The sequence below is a fragment of the Lepidochelys kempii genome, chromosome 4 (assembly GCF_965140285.1).
Source record: "Lepidochelys kempii isolate rLepKem1 chromosome 4, rLepKem1.hap1, whole genome shotgun sequence".
In the NCBI taxonomy this organism is placed as follows: domain Eukaryota; kingdom Metazoa; phylum Chordata; order Testudines; family Cheloniidae; genus Lepidochelys; species Lepidochelys kempii.
The window spans coordinates 85694910-85719545 of NC_136383.1; the positions used below are offsets into that span (position 1 = coordinate 85694910).

General features: G+C 40.3%; 1 protein-coding gene across 6 annotated transcripts in view; it reads right to left on the bottom strand.

Annotated features, from left to right (window-relative positions):
• The window catches only part of TUSC3 (tumor suppressor candidate 3), a 282627-nt gene extending 265794 nt beyond the window's left edge, over nt 1-16833 (bottom strand). The window contains exons 1-2 of one of the 6 annotated variants that reach the window (XM_073341947.2): nt 16674-16751; nt 13953-14107 (exon numbers count right to left, since the gene is read on the bottom strand). In XM_073341947.2, coding sequence (XP_073198048.1) covers nt 13953-13958 — 6 coding nt within the window. In that variant the 5' untranslated portion in view covers nt 13959-14107; nt 16674-16751. Of the gene's footprint in view, nt 1-13952; nt 14108-16634 lie in introns of all 6 variants that reach the window. The other 5 variants (XR_013635717.1, XM_078852529.1, XM_078852528.1 and 2 more) reach the window with 5 other exon arrangements.
• Between the last annotated feature and the right edge of the window lie 7803 nt (nt 16834-24636).

The window sequence follows — 24636 nt, forward strand, 5'->3', positions numbered from 1 at the left end:
AGATATTTTAAGGTCAGGCTTGACAAAGCCCTGGCTGGGATGATTTAGTTGGGGATTGGTCCTGCTTTGAGCAGTGGGTTGGACTAGATGACCTCCTGAGGTCCCTTCCAACCTTGATATTCTATCATTCTATGATTCCAGAGAACAAATCTGACTTCCCTGCTGAGTCTGTCAGTTCAGTATTGCAAGGAGACAAAGAAACCTATGGCTATAGTAGATCTGATTGCCAATCTTGTCTCACCCAAACTGGGGTAACTGAATTATACTTAGCTTTTTTTGTTTGATTTTCTTGAGAAATCCCTGGATTAGAGGAACTAGATGGAATGCATAGGAGACCTACATCCCAGATTAGAACACACATCAGAGATGGACTGGCTGTGTTCTACTCTGGAGCAAAACCTGATAGTTAGAGCTATTTGCAGCAAGACACAACTCCATCTCCAGATATCTACACAGGGAGATGCTATTTGCTGCATAGTTCTTGAGTGACCACTCCTACAGATCTTGGGTCAGACGGTCATCCAGTATTGTACTTGCCCACAAAGGTGGAGAATTACAGGATAAATTTGTTGTACTATACATCATTCCCACAAAGCCACCACCACTTTGTACAGCTGGCTGTAATGTGTTCCCCTTCTTGTTCACGTGAAATATCATGGTCATATTGACAGTAAACTACTTTAACCATTCTGTCCTGTAGATGGGAGAAAAAGGACTTGAGAGCGTAAAGTATCACTCTGAACCCTGGGAAGTCTATATGGAGATATTTTAGACATTCCATTGACCATGAATTGTCATTCTTGCAATGAGCTTAAGGGTTTAATACAACTCCTTTGAAAAACAGGAAGAAAAATTTAGGCAGTGCTGATTTCATAAATGTGCTGTCTATATTTGTTATACAGCATATTGGTATCCAGTGTTACAGAAGTCCCAATTTTAGTTCTGCATACAAGAATACTGATTGGTTGTCAAAGCCTTAAGGACCATCAGTTTGAAGAAGACAATTACTGTTCAACACTTGTTTTCCTGTAGTACTTCCATAAAAAGGTATTTCAAAATTCTTAACTATAGAATCCAGAACTGCCCCAATAAAACCGGTATTAACTTGGATGGAGCTGTGATTTCTTCCAGTTTTTCTTGAACTTCAATGTTTGGAACAGCATACATGCTTGTGACACAGCTTTTGCTAAATCTTACTGCGAGGACACACTGCAAAAAAGAAAATTAATTCTGGCATGTATTAATATAAATTATGGTCTGGCTTGACAAAGCCCTGGCTGGGATGATTTAGTTGGGTTTGGTCCTGTGAGCAGGGGGTTGGACTAGATATCCTCCTGAGGTCTCTTCCAACCCTAATCTTCTATGATTCTAACAGGAATATCCTATGTAAGACATGGGGCTAACTGTTCCTCTCTACTTGGCATTGGTGAGGCCTTAACTGGAATACTGTGTCCAGTTTTGAACAGCACACTTTAAGAAAGATGTGAACAAATTAGAGGGTGTCCCAGAAGAAAGCAACAAACATTATAAAAGCTTTAGAAAACCTAACAAACAAGAGCATGAAAGAACTGATCGTATTTAGTCTTGAGAAAAAGATGACTGGGCGGAGGGGGGGAGGGAGAAAGAGGAGGCTTGGAGGGACTCACAACAGTCTTCATTTTATAAGAGCCCTTAATACAAGGACCGTGATCAATTGTTCTCCTCATCCACCAAGGGCAGAATAAGAAGTGAATTAGCTTAGTTTGCAGCATGGGTGATTTAGGTTAGATATTAGGAAAAGCTTTCTAAACATAAGGGTAGTTAAGTTCTCTTATAGGCTTCCAAGGGAGATTGTCTAATCTGTTCTTAGAAACCTCCAATGATAGGGATTCCACAAACACCTGTCAAGAATGGCCTCAGAACATGGGGTTGGACAAGATCACCTTTTGAGGTTGCTTCATTTCTGTGAATTGTCCAAATAAGGATAGTCACGGATACTCTAACATCTCAATGTGAAAAACACTTCGAACTAGATTCACAGAGATACTTAGGTGCCTCGACATCCCCAAAGCCACAGCTCAGCTGCCACATAACTCTGCAGGTGGCAAAGTTTCCACCAATAGGCTTGTGCAAAGCTGCCTAAGATCTTATGCTACCGCACAACTAATGAGCTGCTCAGAGCCCTTGTGCAAGCTAAAGCTCCAGCTTCATTTTCAAAGTAGGCATTCTCCCACCTTGTCCCCTGCAGGGCTCTGGCCATACTTGTAGAATCAGGCCTCCTACAAAAGACAGCATGTGAGCACTGTCTTTTCACTGAGCTTTACAACACCTAGGTACTTTTATGTATCCTCAAGGTGCCACAGACAGTCCAAATGGAAAGACTAGTCATTATTTCCTCCCACAATAAGCCACAGTTATTTTCAATGTGAAGACCTCACTAAGATGTGAAAATACGCATTCTGTAAGTTGAACCAAACCAGCCTTAGGTGGATGAGGATATGGTTGAGACTAGAGTAATCATATGGAATTTGAAGTTTCTGATTAAATTGATGAGCTGTTGAAGGTCTGGAATGGTTCACAGGCCTCTCTCTCTTTGGGATCAGAAAATAAATACAATGAAATAAAATCCCTTCCCTCAAAACTCTTAAGGAGTTCCACTATGGCACCCAACTAATATTGAACAAACTTCTAATTCTATCAAGTTCTCATGAAAAGGATCCCTAATGAGGGTTGGGAAAAGGTTACAATGCAAGACTGAAGATTGTTTGGTGAATGAACTACTACCAATTGAAAATGGAAATATTTAGAGAAGTGTCCTCTGTTCTTCAAGAGAAAGAAAGAAAGAAGGAACAGAAACAATTAATATGGACACAGCTCTTTGGATGGAGTTATACATATATCTCAACAACATACAATCTAGGTACATCTGATGAAGATACCACTTACAGACATGAAAGTGATCTCAAAGTTAAGCCACACCAGTCTTAGCACTGATGTCTGGAGTACTCCATTTTCTTTCCAGTGCATCCTAAGTAAGGAAAAGTTATCTGATGACCTTTAGGTGGAATTCTGAAAAGCCTCTAAGTGACTCAGAAGCACAAGTTTCATTAACATTCAATAGTATTTATGCCCCTAAATCACTTAGATGCTTCTGAAAATTCCACCTCAAAATGTAATCGTTTTCCCTCCTAAATCTGAAGATTTAAATCCAGTAGAAAAATAGAGCAAGATAATTTTACATTTCTTAAAGAAAAGGTTACTACTGTATAGTTCTTTCAAAATGATATCCCTTAAAAAAAGTTTAATTCTAAATGAATGCCTTGATCTAGCACAAATATTTTGAAGTTGGTAATGCTGCTAAATGAGTCTATATTTAATGCAATTAGAGTAATGCAATATAAAAACATTTTTAAAGCTATTCATTTCCTGTTATGTTGGTTTTGCCCCTTTTTAATGGCACTCTGCTTTGTTAATTTACCTGCACAATCAAGGTCACAAGTCAACCCATTGCAAAACTCCTTTAGTCTTTGCCCCCAAACTCAAATCAGCACCTTGCAGAAAGACCAGGAGTCCTGTGTGGATTTTTGTAGGGCCAGATTCTACAACTCTTACTCCAAAATGGACTTCAGTGAAACTACTCATGGAATAAGCTACTATTCAGCACGAGGGTGGCAAAATCTGGTCCCTAATGAGCATGGAAGAGGGGAGGTGCAGTAGAAAGTTGTTTATAATGGAGTTTATACACGTTTATATGCCAGTAACAGAAGTTCTCTTTAAGACACATGGTTGTTTGCAGATAAGAAGCTATCTTATCAACATTAGTCATCCATCACCAAGAAAATCAATCTGCTTTGCACTGATTTTTCGCAATGCCCTACGACTTGATACATAGATAACAAGAAAGCTTTCTGAAGGTTCAATGGCAGTATAAATAGGGGCTGAAAATCCTTTTTAGCATCTTTTGGAAATAAAGTCAGAAAGGTACAACAGATCTGCCTCTAATTAAAGTTCTAACTATTGTGACAAACGTGGAAAAAGTAAAACATTGCAGTTAATGTCATATTATCCAATTAATGCCTTCCCCAAATTCTCCTGAAATCTGATTGCTGGGATTACAAAGAAAGCTATCTAATCTATCTATAAAATTGTTATGTGTGAGATTCTGGGGTGCAGTTTGCAAGGGAATACCCTCATTTTGCCTAACCAATGAAAACTAGTCTAAATGAGGGTCCCTGAAAAATCCTTATGTCTTCATCCCCAAAGTCCATTTTTTTAATAGTTTTCTCTATCCCCCTTTACTTATTTCACCTCTCAGGAACAAATTGATTCTTCAAAGTAGTCACCAGTGCTACTCCATGTTCATAGGTGTAGTCTGACTTCTATATTTGGGAGGGCAAAGGGATGGGGTCGTGAGGTGAAGCAGGTGAATCCATATGTGGGAGGATGGGGCTCTGGATGCAGGGGGTGAGGCTCGGCAGAGTAGGGATTCAAGTGTGGGGTGGGGGCTTGCTGAGGGAAGTCTGAATGCACAGGGCTCAGTGGAAGAGGTTCTGGGTGTGGAATGGGCTCCAAATGCAAGGAGGTTGGGTGGACGGGGGGGGGGGGAAGTTGCCCATGAAGTGACACTCCCACCGGAGGCTGAGGAGTGATGGGGGCAGGAAGTGGGGAAGGGGTACAGAGCTTCCTGCAGCCAGGGAGGTTCCTGGGTCTGGGTCTGACCCGACCCCCAGCTGCTCCAGGGGAAGAGGAAGTCCTATTCTTCTCCCCCCCAGCAGCTGAACCAGAATTCTAATTCCAATTCCCCCAGGACTAAATCACTCACTCACCTGGGCTGTACAATGCACAGACTCTTGGAAAGCAGCTCTGCCACCTGGCTCTGCTGGGTCCCTGCTTTCCTACCCTCCCCTTACACAAACCATGAGGGGGAAACCAAAAAGCTAGCAGGGAACACCTGACTGGCTCCTGCACCAAGCTTCCGTCATGCCTCCCAAGGGGTCTGATGGGGAGGTGGGCAAGCAGCAACACCAGATGCTGTGTGTCTGCTGGTCAGTTTACCCACATAGTCTGTGCAGTGAGCCAACAGAAGCTGCTCCCTGCCCTCCCCTTACACAGCCCACATGGGCAAACTGACCAGCAGACACAGACTGCCCTCCTCCGCACAACATTACTCCATAGGGAGGAAGCAGGGCTAAGGGAGAAATCTGAGCACTCCCCCCATGCATTGCCTCTGTGACATATCCAGTTTTGGGGAAAATGCCCTCATCTTCCCCCAAGTCCATGTTCTGTTTTACCAAGTGGCTGTCAAGCTGTTCTTCAAAAGTTCCTCTTGTCCAGGGAAGAAGCAGTCGGAATCCACATTTAAATCACCAGACCAAATGTTGCATTAGAATGTGGAGAATCTTAGAGGATGCTGTTTTTTGTAGCCAGATCCACAGATATAAGGCTTATACTAATCACAACACTCTGCAACTAGAGCTGTTAACAGAATATTATGCTAAGTTCTAGATCTTTTAGGATGCATAGACAGGAGTATACACTGTCTATTTCAATAAAAAGAAGATGTCACTGCACATATTCAAGCACTTAATTTGAGGGTAAATGGCCTTTGAGCAATTTTCTGAAGACTCACAATTCGTACATCACAACATCCACCTCCTCAATGTAGTTTAGCCATTGTCTCTTCTTCCTCCCCACAGCTTCCTCCAACACTGTATGGCATGTAATCTCCCTTGAAGCAACCAATTTTCTCGATCAGCATCTCCCAAACTTTACTAATTTATAAACCACCTTCTAAAATATATATATATATTTTATGTGAACTGATGGAACATCCGTCTCCTGTACCAGAGTTTGGGGAACTTCTTCTCCATAGTCTGTTACAGATTTATAAGAAACCTTCATCAGAAATATGCAAAAAATACCCCCAAACCCAGAAACAAAAAAAAAACAGAACAGCAGTCATAACAGATATTCCTTAAATATTTATGTTTAAATATGAATCTGCACCGGAACTAGAAGTATATTCAGATTTAGTTACAGTTTACAAGGAAGAGATAATGGGAGAAAAGGAGAACCACAATGAGTTTGTACTAGCCAAAGAGATGAAAAGGAATAAGAAAGGATTCCACAAATATTTTGGCAGTCTTAGGCAGGAGAGAGGCAATAGGAGGGAGAAAGAAGGCCTATTAGTAACTATAAAGGAAGATGTATGGTGACCAAAGTAGCTAAGTACTGAACAACTGCTTAAAGATCCAATTTTCTTTTAAAAAAAAAAGACCTGACAAAAAGAGAAACAAGGACATCCTGGCACTAGTAGATACCTATTGATTAGCTCAAGCCAAATACCAGGAAATGCCTCTTCTTTGAAAGCTCAGCTCTGGATTCAGATCCTAATTTTAGGTTTAGGCCCCTTCCTATTGATAGGAAACAGGTAAGAAAATATTTGAAGAGACTATATACGTAAGTCAGTACCTTATGAGATGCAGTGTTAAGGGAACTACCTAATGAATTTACTGAGCAGCTATCAATTATTTTTGCATAGTCATGAAAAAGAGGGAAGGGATTTTATAAAAACTACGAAAAAGCAAAAATGAGTAGGCTTGGAAGGATTAATTTTTTTAATTGGTAAATGTCAGCAAACATTGATTTCTCTGTACATACTGTGATGGGGCAAGGCCAGATGGCTATGGAAAAGTAGTGGGAGATGGATATATTAGCTCCAGGCTAAACACATCCCTGGTACCAGGTTAAGTGAAATGGAAGCTGCTCCAGGTCAATTAAGACACCTGGGGCCAATTAAGAACTTTCCAGAAGGCAGGTAGAAGGCTAGGTTGATTGGGACACCTGAAGCCAATCAGGAGCTGGCTTAAACTAGTTAAAAGCCTCCCAGTTAGTCAGGTGGGTGTGCATGTCAGGAGTTGTGGGAGGAAGTTGTTCTGTTGGAGAGGCTGAGTAGTACACACCATATCAGGCACAAGGAAGGAGGCCCTGAGGTAAGGGTGAAGTGGAGCTTGAGGAAGTGAGGGCTGCTGTGGGGGAAGTAGCCCAGGGAATTGTACATGTCATGTTTCTAAAAGGTTAACTACCATAGCTGATACTATTAGGGTCCCTGGGCTGGAGCCTGGAGTAGAGGGTGGGCCCGGGCTCCACGCCCCCCACCTTTGTCCCCTGATTAATCCCTGAGACTGGGAGACAACAGAGATTGTGCAAGGAAAGATAACTTCTCCTCACCTCCCTCGCTGGCTTATGATGAAAATGGCTCAGTAAACTGTGACCCTTGTCTCTAGAGAGAGAAGGGTTACGTGGAGGGTCACAGTGAGCCTCTGAGACTAGCAAAATCCACCAGGAAACGCGGGACCCACGGAGGCAAGGACAGAGCTTTGTCACAACATACACAAACAGATAAAAATATTTTAATCCATAATAATTGAAATGTATAGATAGGTAAAGTAAAAAAGATGCTGCTTGATAGCTTAGTTTGATTTAAGGTTATTTACTTTGTATATTGACATGTGATGTTGACAATTTGTGATGTTATGGTTATGAAGCTTTAACTTTTTGAATCTCAACATCTGTCATTAAATTATTGTCTGAACCTTGTATAACTTCCTGCAACTGAAAATTTAAAACAGAAAAATTAAGTTATTAAAAAAATAAAACACTGATATTGTCCAAACATAAGTAAAAATAGAATTCTGCTAAGCCTACAAAGGTGTTACCAACATTTTTAGAAGTTTTTAAAGAGTGATCTAGCAATTATATAGTAACCAAATTACAATCCCTAGAAAGATCATTCAATTTTAAGACAACAATATATGTCAGGATTTGCAAAAATAATACATCCCAAAGGAACAGCCATGGAAAAGATTGTGAATGCCACAATCAGGCCAAATAAACTGGGCACTTTTCCCCTACAAAGTTATTAGAAGGGAAAGTAGTTGATGAAATATCTCCAGCCATCAGTGAAATTTTTTGCTACATTCATTAAAAAAAAATCTCACTTTGTAAATACAATCACGTTGGCTTGGATCAGAACACTCATTTATTAAAACTTGCAGAGAGAAGAAAAAAAAAACCTTAAGTGCAGGGACTGGCACTAAATTCAGTTTTATTGAACACCTTCATTAGTAATCTAGAAGAGTGAACAAACCGCACTGCTATCAACTTAGGAGTTTTGCAGATAACACTGGGGGGACATTAAACAAACAGCAACTTTGAGATTAGAAACAAAGGTGGAAGATAAAGCTCAACTTCCTGTTCCTGGGACACTTGCTTCTATGGCCTCTCCCTATGCGAGCCTGACTTCCTGTATTTGTGAAGGAGAGATGGGGTCTTCTATACTCTCTTATAGCAACATATAATCAAATAAACTAGTATGATTATGAATTGCATATACACATGTATTAGGTCATAAAATAAGGAAGTAATATTGCATTTCTGTAGCATGAGTGAGATCACACCAAATATTACTGGGTTCAGTTTTCAGCCCCTCTGTACTACAAAGACGGTAATACATTGTATGAGAATTTGAAGAAAAAGACTAAGAAAAGTGATGGGCTAGGGAAATTGCAAGGTTAAGAACCACAACCATTTAAACAAAGGAAGCAGATTTCAAGGTATTCCAAAATGGTGTTAATGGGCAAGAAAAATAAAGTCCCACTAGTAAGTTCTAAAGATTGGAGAAGAGCTCACCTGAGAATGATGGAAGCCTCATCACTTCAGCAATCATAAAACAGACTACACAAGACACTAGAGAAAATAAATGTTCCGAACCAGTCTGCATTGGGAGGGAAGTCAGACTTCTCCATCTCTACTTTATAGGATTCCTTAATGTGACCAAAGTATTGCCAGTTAGTATTCTAGCTCTTCCATACAAGAACTAATTAATTCAGCATGATAGAAGTACTAATGTATTTGTTTGGGTATAGCAGACTTGCTGTATGGTGATAATAACATGCAAAAATAGGACTTCATCCACTTCAAATTCTGCTTTGAGGACCACTGTACACAGAAAGAAAAGGAGGACTTGTGGCACCTTAGAGACTAACCAATTTATTAGAGCATAAGCTTTCGTGTAGTTTAATACTTAACTTTGTCATGTCACCTCATCATTGTAAAATTTCACCATGAAAAAAACAAAGATTAAATTCACGAGAGGCTACAGAAGGCAGAAAACCAATGAACTGTACATAAAGAAAAGTCTAATCCCCTCATGCCTACCTAAATTATCTTAGGTCTCAGTAAAGGGGTCCAGAAAGCATAGAGTCAAACTAGTTACCAAAATAAAATGTAACTTTACCCAATGAAATGCAACTTTCATACTAATAAATAGTTCTGTTCAAATGATATTAAATCCTGAAGCCTCTAAGCAGTAAGTCATCCAATAAACATACACTTTTTCCCTATGGCTATGCAGTTTAATCCATCTAAATAAGATTTATCCATAGCATTTAGTACTGGAGCAGATACAATCCGTATTTTTCATACATGTACATAGGAAGTGCTGCATAAATGGTTGTAGAGCAGAGTGGTAGGAAAGATCAATTAAGTTGTTCATCTGTCTATGGCAGTAATGCTGCCAAATGGAGACATCTGGAGCAGAAACAAAGTTTCAGCAATCTAATTACATGAGTGCTGCCAGGCTGCTCTAAGCATTCTTTACTTCATATCCTGTACTCAAATAAGAAGGCAAAAAGCAGCAAGGTTAGGCTGATCTTTTATAAGCTCCAGATGCAAAAGGGTGAGAAGGGATGATGTGATGGTAAAAATAACAAAACTCATAAGTTGAGGGAAGGAGGCTTGAAAAGGTATGTACCCAGGAGCTGGAGAAGCTGAGTGCGCTCTTCACAGAGTGAAGGGGGAACAAGAGCCCAGGGTGCTGAACCAAACTTGTTCCGAGAGTTGTCCCAATAAGCCTGCTAGTCTACCACAGCTGGGACTGAGTTTTTATGTTTTTTATAATTTTATGTTCAGGGCTGCTTACTAAGTACACAACAGGAAGGTTCTTCCTTGCAGAAGTACCATATTTTAACTGCCTGCCTTAAAACAAAAGCTTCAGTTGCTACTATTTTAACTAAATACTGCATCTTACATGTAGAACTTGAAGGATTTTCGGACAGAGCCAGGGATAGCATTACTTTAATCCACTTACTCCAAAAGTATCCTGGCAAAATAATGTATGCAGGATGAGCTAATTTAGAAATCAGACTATCAACCACATCCTTAGGAATGGCAATATTTTCTATGGACAATGACAAGCAAAAATAACCTTTAGGAAAACAGCCTACAGTGACGCTTCATCAAATAGCAATATTCGTACCTTCCACAGTACAAAGGAACTGAAAAAAGTATCAGGACCAGAGCATGTTTAGTGAATATTAAACGTGAACAACAATAAGCAAAAGCACTTCTGAGCATTATCTTCATCAGTAGGTGGGGGGGGGAGGGAGGACTCTTCTGCTATTTCACTGAGCTTTGCATTACTACAGTATGTCTGCATAGCTAATACAAATCTCTCTCTTTAGATTAGGGGAATCAGCAATTCCATTCATGGAATGGTAAGAAGTCATGTCCTTCCCTTCTCCTCGCCGTGTCCCTCCCAACTGTCAAGAGACTGATTCCCTCCCACCCATCCCTCCGAAAGAAAAGGAATATCCATCTTAAAACAAAAATCCTTTTCTCCTCTGCTCTTGTACTGGACAGAAGATCGCTTAAGCTATCTACTGCACCCAATCCCTCAAACTGCAAGTACTGGGATGAAACAAAGGACATGGTTTAAAGTGATTTTTCTTTGGGGCTAGGCAACACAGAGAACCATAAATATTTTTCCTGGAGGAAGCACTAGGAGATGAAGGACCCCAGCTAAGACTCACATGATTATTTTCATTCAGGATTAAAAATAGAGCAAAGTCAATATTTGTTCAGTAGAAGTGCAAGCACAATTACTCATCTGGTTTCTGTATAAGGAGATACCCAGATCCTGCAAACTTTTGTGCTTTACTCAAACAATTTAAAGAAGGGGGCCTTAAGCTTTTTAGGCTTACTGCGATTCATTCAGCCTCCTGCACTGGTGCCCAGACCAACAGTAAACAACAGTAATCTGTAGTACAATTAAGTGAGTTGGGTAGGAGAGATGGGGGGTGAGAGGAAAGAGATATTGAACCTGCAATGACGGACTTTAATAGTGTTATGCACATGCTGTATTTTGGACCAGATTCCCTGTGTTTTTTTTTAAATGCAATGCACTGCTACATGATGTATACTAGCTATAACAGAGAATTAGGAGATAGGGAGCACGTACGTGTATGTAAGTCTCACAATATTTGTTGTTTTTCTTAAAGCCCCAGCTCCTGGATTTTTGCAATTAGAGAATCTTAGTTTCCATTTATTTAAAAAAAAAATCTAGCTCTCAAGAGAAAAATCTGGAGACAAGCAAGAAAATATAACTCAAGTGTACTCTAAAGGTTCAAAGGTAAATAAAAGCCAAATCAAGCAATCAATAAATAGAACCGCATAATTTAACCCAATCATTTGATTTTTCAGGGACCCATTTGAGCATCTGGGGTTGGTAGAACTGGATTCCCCCCCCCACCCCACCTGCTGGGTTAATAAAGCCATATCAAATCATAAAAGTTCCACAAATGTTAAAGCTAGATTCAAATGCTGAACAGAAAGTTGGGTGGAGGGGACTAACACACTGAATAGAGCCCTCCCCCATCACATTTTCAACAGCAATTTATATCCTGTACTTAAAATGGCAACTCTGTCCATAAAAATATGTAAACAGCTCTCCATATTCATCATACCCCTCCTTCCTATCTCACTTATCTTCCATCTTATCCACAGCTTTAGCTCTCCGCTGTTCGTAGTCCGTTTCCACAGATGGTTGCTACCAGAAGAGAAGGGACAGATGATGCAGTTACCACACTTGTATACCCTCATATGTTTCATACACCATTTTCAGACTACTTGTTCTTTTTACCTCCTAGTACTTACCTTTAATTTTTCATATAAGCCTATAGAGCGTTCCACTGAAAAGCTTGACAAACACAAGCAAAGTCCATTAATTCACACCATGCACGCCACAAAGCACTCAAATTATCTCTGCAGTTGTAAAGAAAATACATAATAGCCAATGCCAGAGCTTCCAATATTGTCTAGCTACAGGAAACCAACACAGCAACTTATGATATTGTAAACACCACTCACAGAACAAGAATGCAATACTTGATGACCCAAACTTTCATAGAAAAGTCTTCTATTTCCAAAGCTTGCAGTTACACTGATATACAGGCGAGATCTTTCAAGGTCAGTAATGCCCAACAGCAACAGAAAAGCGGTAGTAACATTATGGTGAAAAAGGAAGAAGTTTCACATGCTTTTCTGAAGACAAAGCGACAACAATCTGAGCAATGACTGAATCTGAGCTAATGACTACACTTGGATCGAAGAGCAGTTCCCAGCTCGAGCAGGCATAGTCAAGCTAGCACGCTAAAAATATTAGTGTAGCCTCAGTAGCACAGGCAGCAGCATGCAGCAGCCCTGAATATGTACTTATGAGGTCTGAGCAGTGCTTAATTTGTGCCAGGGCTGAGCCCCAGCACCTCTATGCTTGGCTGTTCATAGCCCAGCACCTTTGGGTTTGCTGCATCATTGATGTAAGTAGAAAAAATTGCTTGAGCCTCAGCACCTCTTCCATTACAAATTAAGCACTAGGTCTGGGCGAGTTTGTACTCAGAGCAGCTAGCCTGTGCCACTGCTCACGCTACTGCGGATACACTACTATATTTAGTGCACTAAAACAAGTATTTCTACTCAAGCTGGGAATCACACTCCTAGCTCCATGTGTAGATGTAGTATTAGCGTACTAATTGATGCAAAAAGAAAAGATTGCATGATGGTATTCTATAGTTAAGCAGTGATTCTTATGTAAAAGTGAAGTGTCTTTATTAGAAGCAAAGATACTACTTTTCAAATGGAGAGTCTGAATTTGATCATCATTAATACTACTTCACACTAAGTGGTAGTATTATAATACTGCTGAGAGCCCTTAGTATACATTATGGCCTTATTGTGGTGGGCACTATATGACCACATTAAGAGACAATCCCACCCCTGAAAAGTCTATACTCTAAACAGACAAGATAGGGTCTACAAAAGAAACTAGATGATTAGGAACAGGACTGGAGGCACAGAGAGTCTAAGTGACTTGTCATCCAGGAAATCAATGGATGATCTGAAAACAAAAAAAATGAACTCTTGAGTACCAGTCTAGTTCTTTACCCACAAGATCATTTTTGGTGGCAGTTGGAAAATGCCTATTCATCAAAGGCTAAATCAGTGGTTTTCAAACTTTTGTTCTGGTGACCCCTTTCACATAGAAAGCCTCTGAATGCAAACCCCCTCTCCCTCCGCTTATGAATTAAAATAACTTTTTATATATTTAACACCATTATAAATGCTGGAGGCAAAGTGGGGTTTGCGATGGAGACTGACAGCCTGCGACCCCCCCATGTAAGAATCTTGTGACCCCCAGTGGGTCCCAACCCCCAGTTTGAGAAGCCCTGGGCTAAATGTTTGTCTAAATTTGTCTATTTCAAGCAAAGATTTTTGAAAGAAAGATTGAAAGAAAAATAAAAGCATTCTGATAAGCTTAAAATGGAATGTCTTGACTTTGGAAACATTTCAGTTATCTCTGTCAAATTTCATTAAATATTTTAAATATACAGTATAAAATAAAATCAGATTAAAACATTTAGATTGATCAGAAATGACAGGTTTTGTTTGTTTTTTAAATCTCATTTCAGTTCTTGCTTTTGTTCCATTTCAGAACAGAAGGAAAAATCAGATTCACAACATTCTCCTTGAAATGAAAAATTCAGTTTCCACCTAGCTCTAATATAGCTATTTAGATTAACGTACATGACAGTAAAAGTAGTATACAGTAAGCAATTCTCAACTATAATAAAAGTTACCATCATGGGAACAGTAATGCCAACGTATCTAGTTCATGGTGTCTAGTAGCAAGAAGAGTTGAGCAGCAGTGACAAAACCCAGAGATTCTGTCATGAGCTGTATCATAGCTCTACAGCTGCAAAGAGAAGTAGGCTCCAAATATGAACACCCAGTCCTGAAGTAAAAATATAAAACAACCAAAGATAAACACACAGTTCGAGAACACAGCTCACGTACCACTTTTAATCAGAAGTTCCTTGGCTGCAACAGAGATGTGTTGAAGTAAATTACTGCATTCCCATAGCAGTTCTGCAAATAACTTAGATTTAAATGATTGCAATAAGGACCAATCCCCCTGCTTCTAGCACAAGAGAATACGTAGTGAATAGAAAAGCATGTTCCCCAACAGAATATTAAAGTAATAGCCTCCCTATAGAGGCTAATGAGTCACTACCCCTTGGGCAGGCGTAACCTGCATGAAGCACAATATGGTTCTCAAAAACTAAATGTATGCTTACTGAGTAGTGATGACTGAAGCAAAGGAGAACATAGTCAAAAAGCACTTGGAAAATGATACTACTTATTTCAATACCTGAATAAGGATGTGGGTGCCTAAAGTTCATGTATTCTCAAATTTAGGTCTATAGTCCTTAACCATAGTTCCTGCACAGGATTTGACAAAAATACTATCAGCTTCCTTTTCTCCTACAATTTTCTCCAATCAGATGCAGATTCTCTAGTCCCTCAACCTGCCCTAGTGACATCCATCTCCCTCATGCCCACTTTCACTCCCTCCCTCATTTTTCTCTTTAGCCTCTCATTCTCCTCTGGACCTTTCTACTCAAAATATATACCATGAACTAGATTTTAGTTTCAGTTACACCAAGGTAAAGAAGGTGTATCCTTACTGTCTACAATAGAAGTAACCCAGATTTATACTAGTGTAAAGAGAACAGCATCTGGCTTCATATGTGTACAATAAAGAATCAGAGAAATTTCTTTCTACTTACTAGTGTAAAACACGATTTCCATTAGGATTGAGAGCTCTGTAAAGAGCTCATATGATTACATGAAAAAGCAGAATGTTACCAAATATGCCATGTAAGAAAGTAAGAGATGAGAGAGAAATTGTTTTTTTGTGGAATTGATGTTTAGCACTCAAGAAACATCCTGTGGTAATCCCTTGAGCAGGAGGAGGGAGAAAAACTTTTCTTGAGGCTTCTCCCATTTGTTTGAGCAAATAATTCAAACAACTGATTTGTTAACAAAACTGGATTTTCAAAACAAAGTCATGCGTTTTTTGGTAGCAGTCAAACAAACCAACAAAAAAAGCAAGGCACCCTTTGAGTTCCATAATTAAAACCATAAATCTCAAAGAGTAAAGCTAAAATGTCACAGTAGGTCATGATTACTTAAAGCAGAATACCGTTTGTTTGTTTTGAAATTTAAATGGAAACTTTAACGCAAAAAATTCTTCCAGTGTTTGCACTCTACTAGTGAGTGAGAAGACCTAAACTGAATTTGACCACAAGCTAACAAGGAAAAATTAAACTGAATGTTTTAAATTTTCCTAACTGAAAGACAGACAGCAAACAAATATCATGACTAATGTGACATGCATTTAATTTGAATAATCTAAATTGTTAAATTGATTTTGGTTTTACTATTTTGTTTTTTAATCTCCTACCTCTCCCCCCCTCCAAGTCTTTAATAAGTTTACAAGTATTTCTTTGATCTTTAGAACTGAGATTCAGGGTACACACAGGCACACTGTGATTGTTTCTATGTTTGTCTGTTGGCATTACTTTCAGTTGAACAACAATCATATACCATTCAATTTCATTGTTCATACAGTTAGGCCTAGTTAATTTCACATTAGAGTCTCCTGCAATAGCCCAAACAAACAGTGTAAAGCCAGACCTCCTCTGCTGTTTTTAAAGGTGTTTTAATTGGGAAAAATGCATATAGAACCATGCCCATTGACTTTAAATTATTTATTCAAAAACTACATTTAGGGCCAAATTCAAATGGACAGGACTTCTTTTGAGGCAAACACAGGGTGAAATGGTGTAACAAGATAAAACTTCAGTATTGTGAATGTAAAGTAAAATCAAAATTATCCAACATTCTACTGCAATTAATCCGGATATGTGTCAGCTATCGATTTACACGTAATTAAGCCTTTTGAGAGAGGCCTGTTTTGCCACTATATTAACAGGCAAGTTTAAGGTGGCATTGCCACAGCTAGAATGAGTGTGGTGGATCAGCAATTTGCATGTCCCTACAGCGGGGGGAGAGGAAGCCATCCAGGCGATGGCTAGCAGGCGGGGGAGCAATCCACGCCCTGGTGTCAGCGCCCCCAGCAAGGTGGGAAGGAGCGGGGGGCTCACCCACGCAAGTGCTCCCGGGCTGCGGACCCTGGCGGCGATGGGGCACGAATGGCAGCGTGCAGAGACCCCGGCGCTGTGGGGGAAGGAAGGTGGCGGGGCAGAGGGAACCCCCAGAGCCCAGGGGAGGGAACAGCCCATCCTGCAACGCGAGGGGAGAGCCCGGGAGGGGAGAGCGCGGCTGAGTCACGTGAACGAGTCCCCTCCCCGACCCCCATTCCCCGGCTGGGCCGCGCCTGGTCATGGGGCTCATAGGGCCGGGGCGGGAGAGGGGGGGGGGGCAGCGCTGCAGGACATCCCCAGCCTGCTCCCCACCCGGGTCGGAGCTCGCCGGAGAGGAGCGAACGGTTCTACCTCCTTCTTCTTCTGTCCGCCCCCGAGCTGCACGCAGAGCAGCAGCAGGAGGAGGAGGCAACTCCCGGCCGGCAGGTGCAGCAGCCACCGCGATGCCCTGGTACCCAGCGCCATGTTCCCTCCCCCCGCAGCCCAGCCTCCTTCGGAGAGCACCTGCCGCACCGTTATCCACCTCTTCCTCGCTGATTGGACGCGGACCCCAGCCAATCACAAGCGGCCTGCAGCACAATGGCGACTGGGAAATGTAGTTCTTTCTCCCCCTTGTTCTTCCCCTGCTTGGGGCACGTCTCCGGCGCTTTTGAGGGTGTCGCACATAATTCTTCGAGGCCAGCCCCGAAGGTTATACTGAATTAGGGCCTGATCCTGCCAAATGCTGGGCACCTTCAAGTCCCATTCATTGTGCAAACACTCAGCTCCAGCCAGAGGCAGCAGAGGATGAAGCTTAATATAGGGGTGCTGGAACAATTTGTACAGTGGAAGTGCCGAGAACCATAGATCCAAACTGTAAAATCTGTATATAATGGAAATCACTTTAAGCCAGGGGTTGCGGCAGCACCCCAAACACCCCTAGTTCCAGCACCTGTGGCTTAATATATGATTAATGTCACACCGGTCAAAGGTCAGGCATTGCACTTGACACTCAGGCAACCTCCTGACCAAGCCAAAAGGGTAAAAACCGACCTGGTTACTACTTTAATATGGTCATCTAACAGCTCTAGGGTCTAAAGTTGCAAACTCTGGTGACTAAATGGCTGATGCACTCCCACAGTAAAAAGAACTAATATTATTTCTGCTATCTCCTCCAACTTATTCTCTCAGCTCATCTTCATCACCTTAGTCTTGTCTGGTTTAACGTACAAGCAGCTCTCTCTCATCCATGGACAGCCCATTTACATTGTCTGAGGCAATGGATGACTTTGTTGTACAAGTCAGACAAGACAAATATACAATTTGGTGTCATGGGCATATAGAAAATGCCATACTACCCACGCTCCCCTTTTTAACCTTCCTCATGGCCCCATGTACACATTGAACAGGCGGGGTGACACAATGCCACCCTGGTTCACACCACACTTAAGAGTCCTTCAAGAAGAGGAGTAATTGCCCATGACTATCCATTGAGATCTCTCGGAGAAAAGAACAAAGCCACTGACAGGGAGCCTCACCATTCCAGAGGCAAGTCAGCAACACCCCATGATCAACAATATTGAAGACAATTACTGAAGATAATTAGATCTTATAATATCAGAATGGAAGAGATAACTGACTACTGTAACAAATGCTGTTTTTGAGCCAAAGTCATGTCTTTACCCAACTTGGGTCAAGATGATCAAAAGAATCCAGATACTGTGAAAGTGTCTCACTACAACTTTATCCATAATCTTACTAAAAATAAGTAAGAGGAGTTACTAGATGATAGTTGGCCATACTGTATATGTCAAGGATAGCTTCTTGAGCAGAGGCCACTCTAATGCTTCCTTTCAAAGCAAGAGGCAGTTTGCCCTCTCTGAGAGGACTGACAATTTCTACAAGCAAAGGACTCAGTACTAGTAACAATGGATCCAGTATTTAGTACTCTTTGTTAGTGTAATTTATGTTCTTTTTACTTCTTCAACCACATCATTTATGGACAAATTAAGTAAAACCAAGTTTAACACAAATCTCCCTAAGGAGAGTTGTAAGGGATTGTTCCTTACAACTCAACATTTTGCTAACTATCTTTACTTTTTCTTTTTTAAAAACAACTTTTTTTCAGGTAGGTTTAAGTCTGGGTGTCAGTGTTGCATCAGAGCCCATTTCAATGAATTGCACCTATGTTTTCATGAAGTGTTGTATAAAATGTTGCTAAATGTGATTGAGGAACCAAAGAATTTACATCTACACCATTATGCAGTACATTAAACCCTGTTTTGTGCTCAAATAATAATTTTGCTTTGTTCAGAAATTAACATTTTACTGTTATGTTGAATATGCTGTGTTATATTAGACAGACAGCATTAAACATATTTGTATCTGTAATCCATATATCCGGGATGACTAGGAAAGCACCTGGTATAACCAAGAATTCCCTTTTTTACATTAGCTATGTGGTTCTCTATATTTGAGAGGGGTACTAACTTAGGCTCTCCGATGTGTCTGATTCTGCAATGATATTGAAAAGATAGGAGTGCCTCTTCTCAGGGAGATCCCAGGATTTTGTAGTCTTGTGGACAACTTTCAGTCTATTATAAACAGAGCTACGAAAAAGAGAGACAAGGAGTAGTGTAGAGAGGGATTACTTCAAGCAGCTGGTGTGAGTTTTGTGAAATAGGGAGTGTTCAAGAGTATCAGGGGAGCATCCAGTTGTGCTGCACAGATATCCCAGAAACTGGAAATAATATTTTGAGTGTGAAGGGGAAACACAATGGAGGGAACTAGAAGAAAAGCTAGGAGAGTCTGCTGAACTGCACACACCACTTCACTATTCTGATTAGTATAATAAGGGATCAGTGATGAAACAAAGTTTGTCTTAGCAAGAAAGTATTATCATTGCACTGTGGTGTGCACAGGGGAGAATGAAAAAGCTGGACAAAATTGTAATTATAAAAATGTATAATCAATTTCCTATCTTTATTCATATTTAACGGGGTGTTTGTTTAGATGTGTTTTTCCCCTTAATGTTATATTAAAGCATACTTTGTCAGTAATTCAACAGCATACCATCTTGTTATGGGGCAAACTCACTACCCAAGCACCCCTTCATGCCAGGATGTGACATTGCACTTTGTTTGGGAGCAAAATGCAATAAGACCTGATTCTCTGGGCAAGTAAATAATTGAAAGGTAAGGGAGGGGCCATTTGATTCATAAAAATCAACAGAATCATAATTTCAATGTTATCACCTTCAGCTGTGTGGCAGGAGGGACTTGCTGCTGCCCCACCCTGGCTCCCAGCTGTAGGTCCTGCAGTTGTGGAAATTTTGATAACACAGTGCTGTAGGAAATGCTGAGTTAGGGTATCATTCAAAAGCTCTTTCTCCTATGAATACATGACAAACCTAGAACAATTATGCAGATATACAGGCAAGAAAGTATTTTTAACAGTTGATTTTAATTATACTTTAACATAGGGAAGCATCGCTTACATTAAAAAAAAAAAGACATTGACCTTTAGTAATCCTAGGGAAGTTAGCCTTGACATGTAGGGGTGAAAAAATATTCATCGAAGTCATTGCAGGTGTCATCTCCATCTAGGGCACCACTGCTAGACATTTTGTCACACTGATCCTCATCCATACTGTACTCACACATCAGTATGAGGAAGCCAGCTGGCCAAATATCTGCAGGGTGCTGAGCATCTGATCTTTATAGATGAGCATTTGATTAGGTGAAGGATTGATTTGGGAGTGCATGGTATTTCATGCATAATTGGTATGATCAGTCCATCTTCTAAGACCCACCAATACCTGATAGGGGGATGGTAGTTCAGGATGTACTCGACCATCCCAGAGCCATTTGATTGCTTGATAATTTGCCCTCTTAATAGCAGCCATACATTCACCCTTTCAATTCTTCTCCATTTGCCTGCTTCTTGGAAAACATACATGGAGGTAGTTCTTCACGTGTTGTTGGTCTTAAATGGTTAACTTGGCATATGAATGTCTCCAGAGCATTTATGATCTCATCAGTCAGTGTCTCATTCCTTCTAAGCACCTTCAGAGCAAGAAGAGAGTCTTCAGAGGCTGAATCAAATTTTTTCAGCCTATCTTCCAACCGTGTCACAGTCTGAAAGGGTGTGGAGACCTGGCAGTACAGTGGCACAAAAACAGAATCTTGCAGAAGTCTTGGGTAGTGTCTCACAAAGAGCACTAGAACATCCATATCTTGTGCTAAAAACCTGAGTTTAGTAGCACCTCTCTCTCTCTGGCTTTGATGGCATGCAAGATAATTTTAGTATCAGCTTCCTCACAGGAAGTACAAACTAACTCCACCAAACAGTATGAGGTGGCAGCTTCATTACAACATGTGACGACAAAATTCTTCAAGCTTTTCTTTACATTCTGGAACATTTTTCCTGTAAGGTAGTCAATTAACTGATCCCTCATGCGAATATGAGACAGTATTTTCTTCATTGTGACATTTGAGATGTTCATGGAGTCAATGATTTTGTATTGGAGAGGAGCAAATAACATAAAATCTCTTCTTTCTTAAGTCTAATTCCTTTGCATATGTGTCAAACAAGGTGGACTTCATAATAGGTCCAGTGAAGTGTTTAGCCAACTCTCAGAAGGTTAATGGTTTCTAGTTTGTTGAGAGTATGTACCTCAGTTACTCAATTTATGATTACTACACTGAAAGGCCTCTGCTGGTATAAGGCACCGATCACTTTCTCAGTGGGTGCTGGCTTAGGAAGACAGTGCAAGATGTGCATTAGTCTGCTTTTTCGCCTGACAAATATGCATTGCTCCATCACATTAGACCATTGAGCCTGGTACCATGGAGAACAAATACTGTCTCACAGTCTTATGTAGTTCAACATCATGCTGAGAACTAGACACAACCAGGAGAAAAGCAAACAATGACTTGTCTGCGGTTATCTCTGTAATAGTCACTGCCCCGTCACTCTGTCTTTCTTTGCATACGAGCACAGCTTTAGTCTCTTCTTGATTGAAGCCCATGGATAATTCTTTGGTTTTTGAAGTCTTCATACAATTAATGACCTAAAGTAGATAAAGAAGTCAGTCAAATAGATATCTCGTCACTGAAGACTACTTTTGTCATGATATTAATGTGCTCCTGTCTACCATACACGAATGGATTGCCAGTGAGAGCAAGCTCATCTTATAGTTTGAAAATTGCCCTTTCTTGGCATTTAACTGCACTTAATGAGTTTAAATGGTGTTTAGTTACTTCTGGTGAAGTCATCTGAGCCATGTTTAATGTTTAGTTTGAAATTTGATGGCATTCTGGGGTTGTCCAGTAAAACCAGGAAAGAGCATTTGGATGCTGTATTATGTCCACAAACTCCCCAATGACTTTCATTGCTCTGTTTTTGTGTTCTAGGGCCTCATCTGAACCAAATGCACAGAAGAGAACTTTTGCCAACCCAATGTCCTTTATGAAATTCCTCCGATGTGTCAGGTTCAGACTTTTCTACACCTCTTATTTCAGCAAGGTACCAGGCAGACATCGCAGAATAATTAGTTCAAAGCATTTTTTTAAAAAAAGTTTCACAAGGTCTTCCAGTGCTGTGAGGTGCACATTCATGCCATTTAAGGTGCCAGTGAGCTTTTTGTTTAATCTGGTCCTCCACAGTTGTACTCTCCAAAGATTCAGCTACTAGTCGGTACCCTTTGTCTCCCACTGATGTCTAAAAATGGTTAAAAAACACAGTAAATACAAGGATTTGTTATAATTAATTACAATCCCAAACTAATTTATATTATGTAACTATGTGCATATAATTTGCAGATGTATTCCAGTAATTTCGGGCAGGATGTCGCTTCTCTTTGCCAATGATGGCAAGTTAAGTTGAAGCACACCTTCCATTTATTGTGATGTGTAACATTAAAAAAATTCAACAGGTATCATGTTCTGAGTATTAATCAATAACCGTACTGTCAGGGGAGGACCACAATTTAACTTTGTGAGGGCTGCATGCTTGAGATGTCCATATTAAAGTATAATTAAAAACATTGATTTTTAAGTATTTTCTCAAATATATATTTACATACTTGTTCTTGTCTCATCATGTTTGGTACTATTGTGTTTGTGGGAGAAAGAGCTATTGAATGATATCCAACTCCACCCATTTCCAATGACATGGTATCAAATTTTGCACCAACCAGAGGACATGGAAAGGAGAGTTGGGGGAGGCAGGCAGCAAGTCCCCCCTGCCATGATGCAGAGGGTTACACCATTGAAGTTATGATTCTACAGATTTTTATGAATCAAATGACCCCTTCCTTACCTTTCTGTCATTAACTTGCCCATGGAATTGCACATGCTCCCAGACTAAGGGGTTCTTCTGATGTAGTGTCCCCTGTTGTCTGTCATCTAGTGCTCTGGTAGTCTGTAGCTTATGTGGCTTGGCCCTCTGGCCAGCTCACTTTTCAGTGCAGTCTCCTTCCAGGATAACAGAAAAGTCCAAACAGAAAGAACTAAAGTCCAATGATCTTTGTCCGAGACTTTCTAACTGCATCTGAGACCTGTCTCCTCCTCTTTTAGTCCTCAGGATCTATATTAGGCACCTAAGGATTGTCCCTTACAATCCTGTGCTCCTTTCCTGGCCTGCTCCCTGTTTGTCAGCCTCTTTCCCAGGGATACAGACTCCACTTCTTCCACCCTGGACTTTTCTTCTTGTACAGCTTCTTCCCCACCAGCTACTGAGGAGCTTCCTCAAGGCCACTCTCAGCACCTCTGGCAGCAGCCCTTCTCTGCCTGAGCTGCAGACTTTTATTCCAGCTATTGCTAACTGAACACTTAGTCACAGCTAGAGGAGTAATTAGCCCAACTATTAACTCTTTTCTGTCTATATATCCTAACAAACATGTATAATGTATAAAATTGAAGTTGCGGTCACACATCAGTATTTCCGGCATATATTACCATACAAGAACATTGGAATTAAAGAAAAAAATTGAATTCCAAAATTCAAAGTTGTAATTCCACAATGAGCCACAGAGTCACAGTTTAATTCTGCCTGAGATTATACAATTGTCAGATCAGTTTAGAAGTATTTTACAGTTGGTTTTCAGGAGGTCTGTGTGCGCAGTTGGACATTTTTCTATGAGAGAAGTTAGTTAAAAGAATGATGATGAAGCTGTTGACCTGATTTACGGACTAACTGTCTAACCCTTTTTACTGAACATCTGGCCTTAAAGGCTGACATTTTTTTTTTCTGTTGGTAAATAACAGCATAATAAAAGTGACAGCATATGACTCTGGACATCTGTCATTTTTAAAATGTAGCATTCAGAGGAATGGAACTATAATCCATTTCCATCCTGATGTATGAGTTTGCCACACATTTATATAGCTAAACGTGTTTCCAAACTGACTTTACTAATGTAGAAAATCTTAAGAAAATACACAATTTGTAAGAATGCACAATTGCTTTCACATTTTAAATTACAACTCTAAAAAAAGGAGTAAAGCAAAAGTCTTCTTTGAATTTGAAAGTGACCTTCCCTGTGTTCATGTTAACACAATGTATAAACTTAGTATTTTGGATGTGTGCATGCAAATTGAGTCTGCAATGGGATGCATTTTGAAGTATATTTATTATAGCTATTCTTCAGGAAGCCCTGTAGTATTACCACTTTACTTGCACTTCCTGCTAACTGGTTAGTGTAGTGGAATGCTGTTTTCTTTTCCCAAGTATGAATTTTGGCTTTTCTTGTCTGCAGAGGCAGAGTTAAACTTGTGGTGGTTATGGTAGAGGTGGGGCAGAAAGGGCTGTTTTAAGGTGTTGAGTGCCAAGTAGTTTAACCCCCCCCCCTCAAAAAACCCCCACCCATTAAAATGTGTAGCCTAGAAAAATGAGAAATAGTAGGCCAAATCTTGATAACTGTCACTCATAGGCAAATCTGTGGATGTCACCCTCAACTATTTTAGTTACCTGATTGTTCTGACCAGGCCTGGTCACAATGATTAAAGAAAAGAAAATACTCTAATTATTAATTATGAATATTGTATTAAGAAATAAAAAGAAAAATAACAAAAACAAGCAAGCAATAAATGATGGCTACTTCAGTCACCATCTCTTCTATCTCTTGGTAGAGCACTTTCAACAAAGATTACATCTTTGAGAGTGGGTCCTCTCTGGTGGAGACACTTCGTTAGGTAAGAGAAGAAAAAAGATATTTTTCCCCATAAGTAGTGAGTCCTGCCTGAGTTTATCATAGATAACTAAAATTGTTTATAGAGGGGCAAAGGAATTTCACTTAAGAGTCAGTGAATCTTGTTTGGTTTATCATGGATAA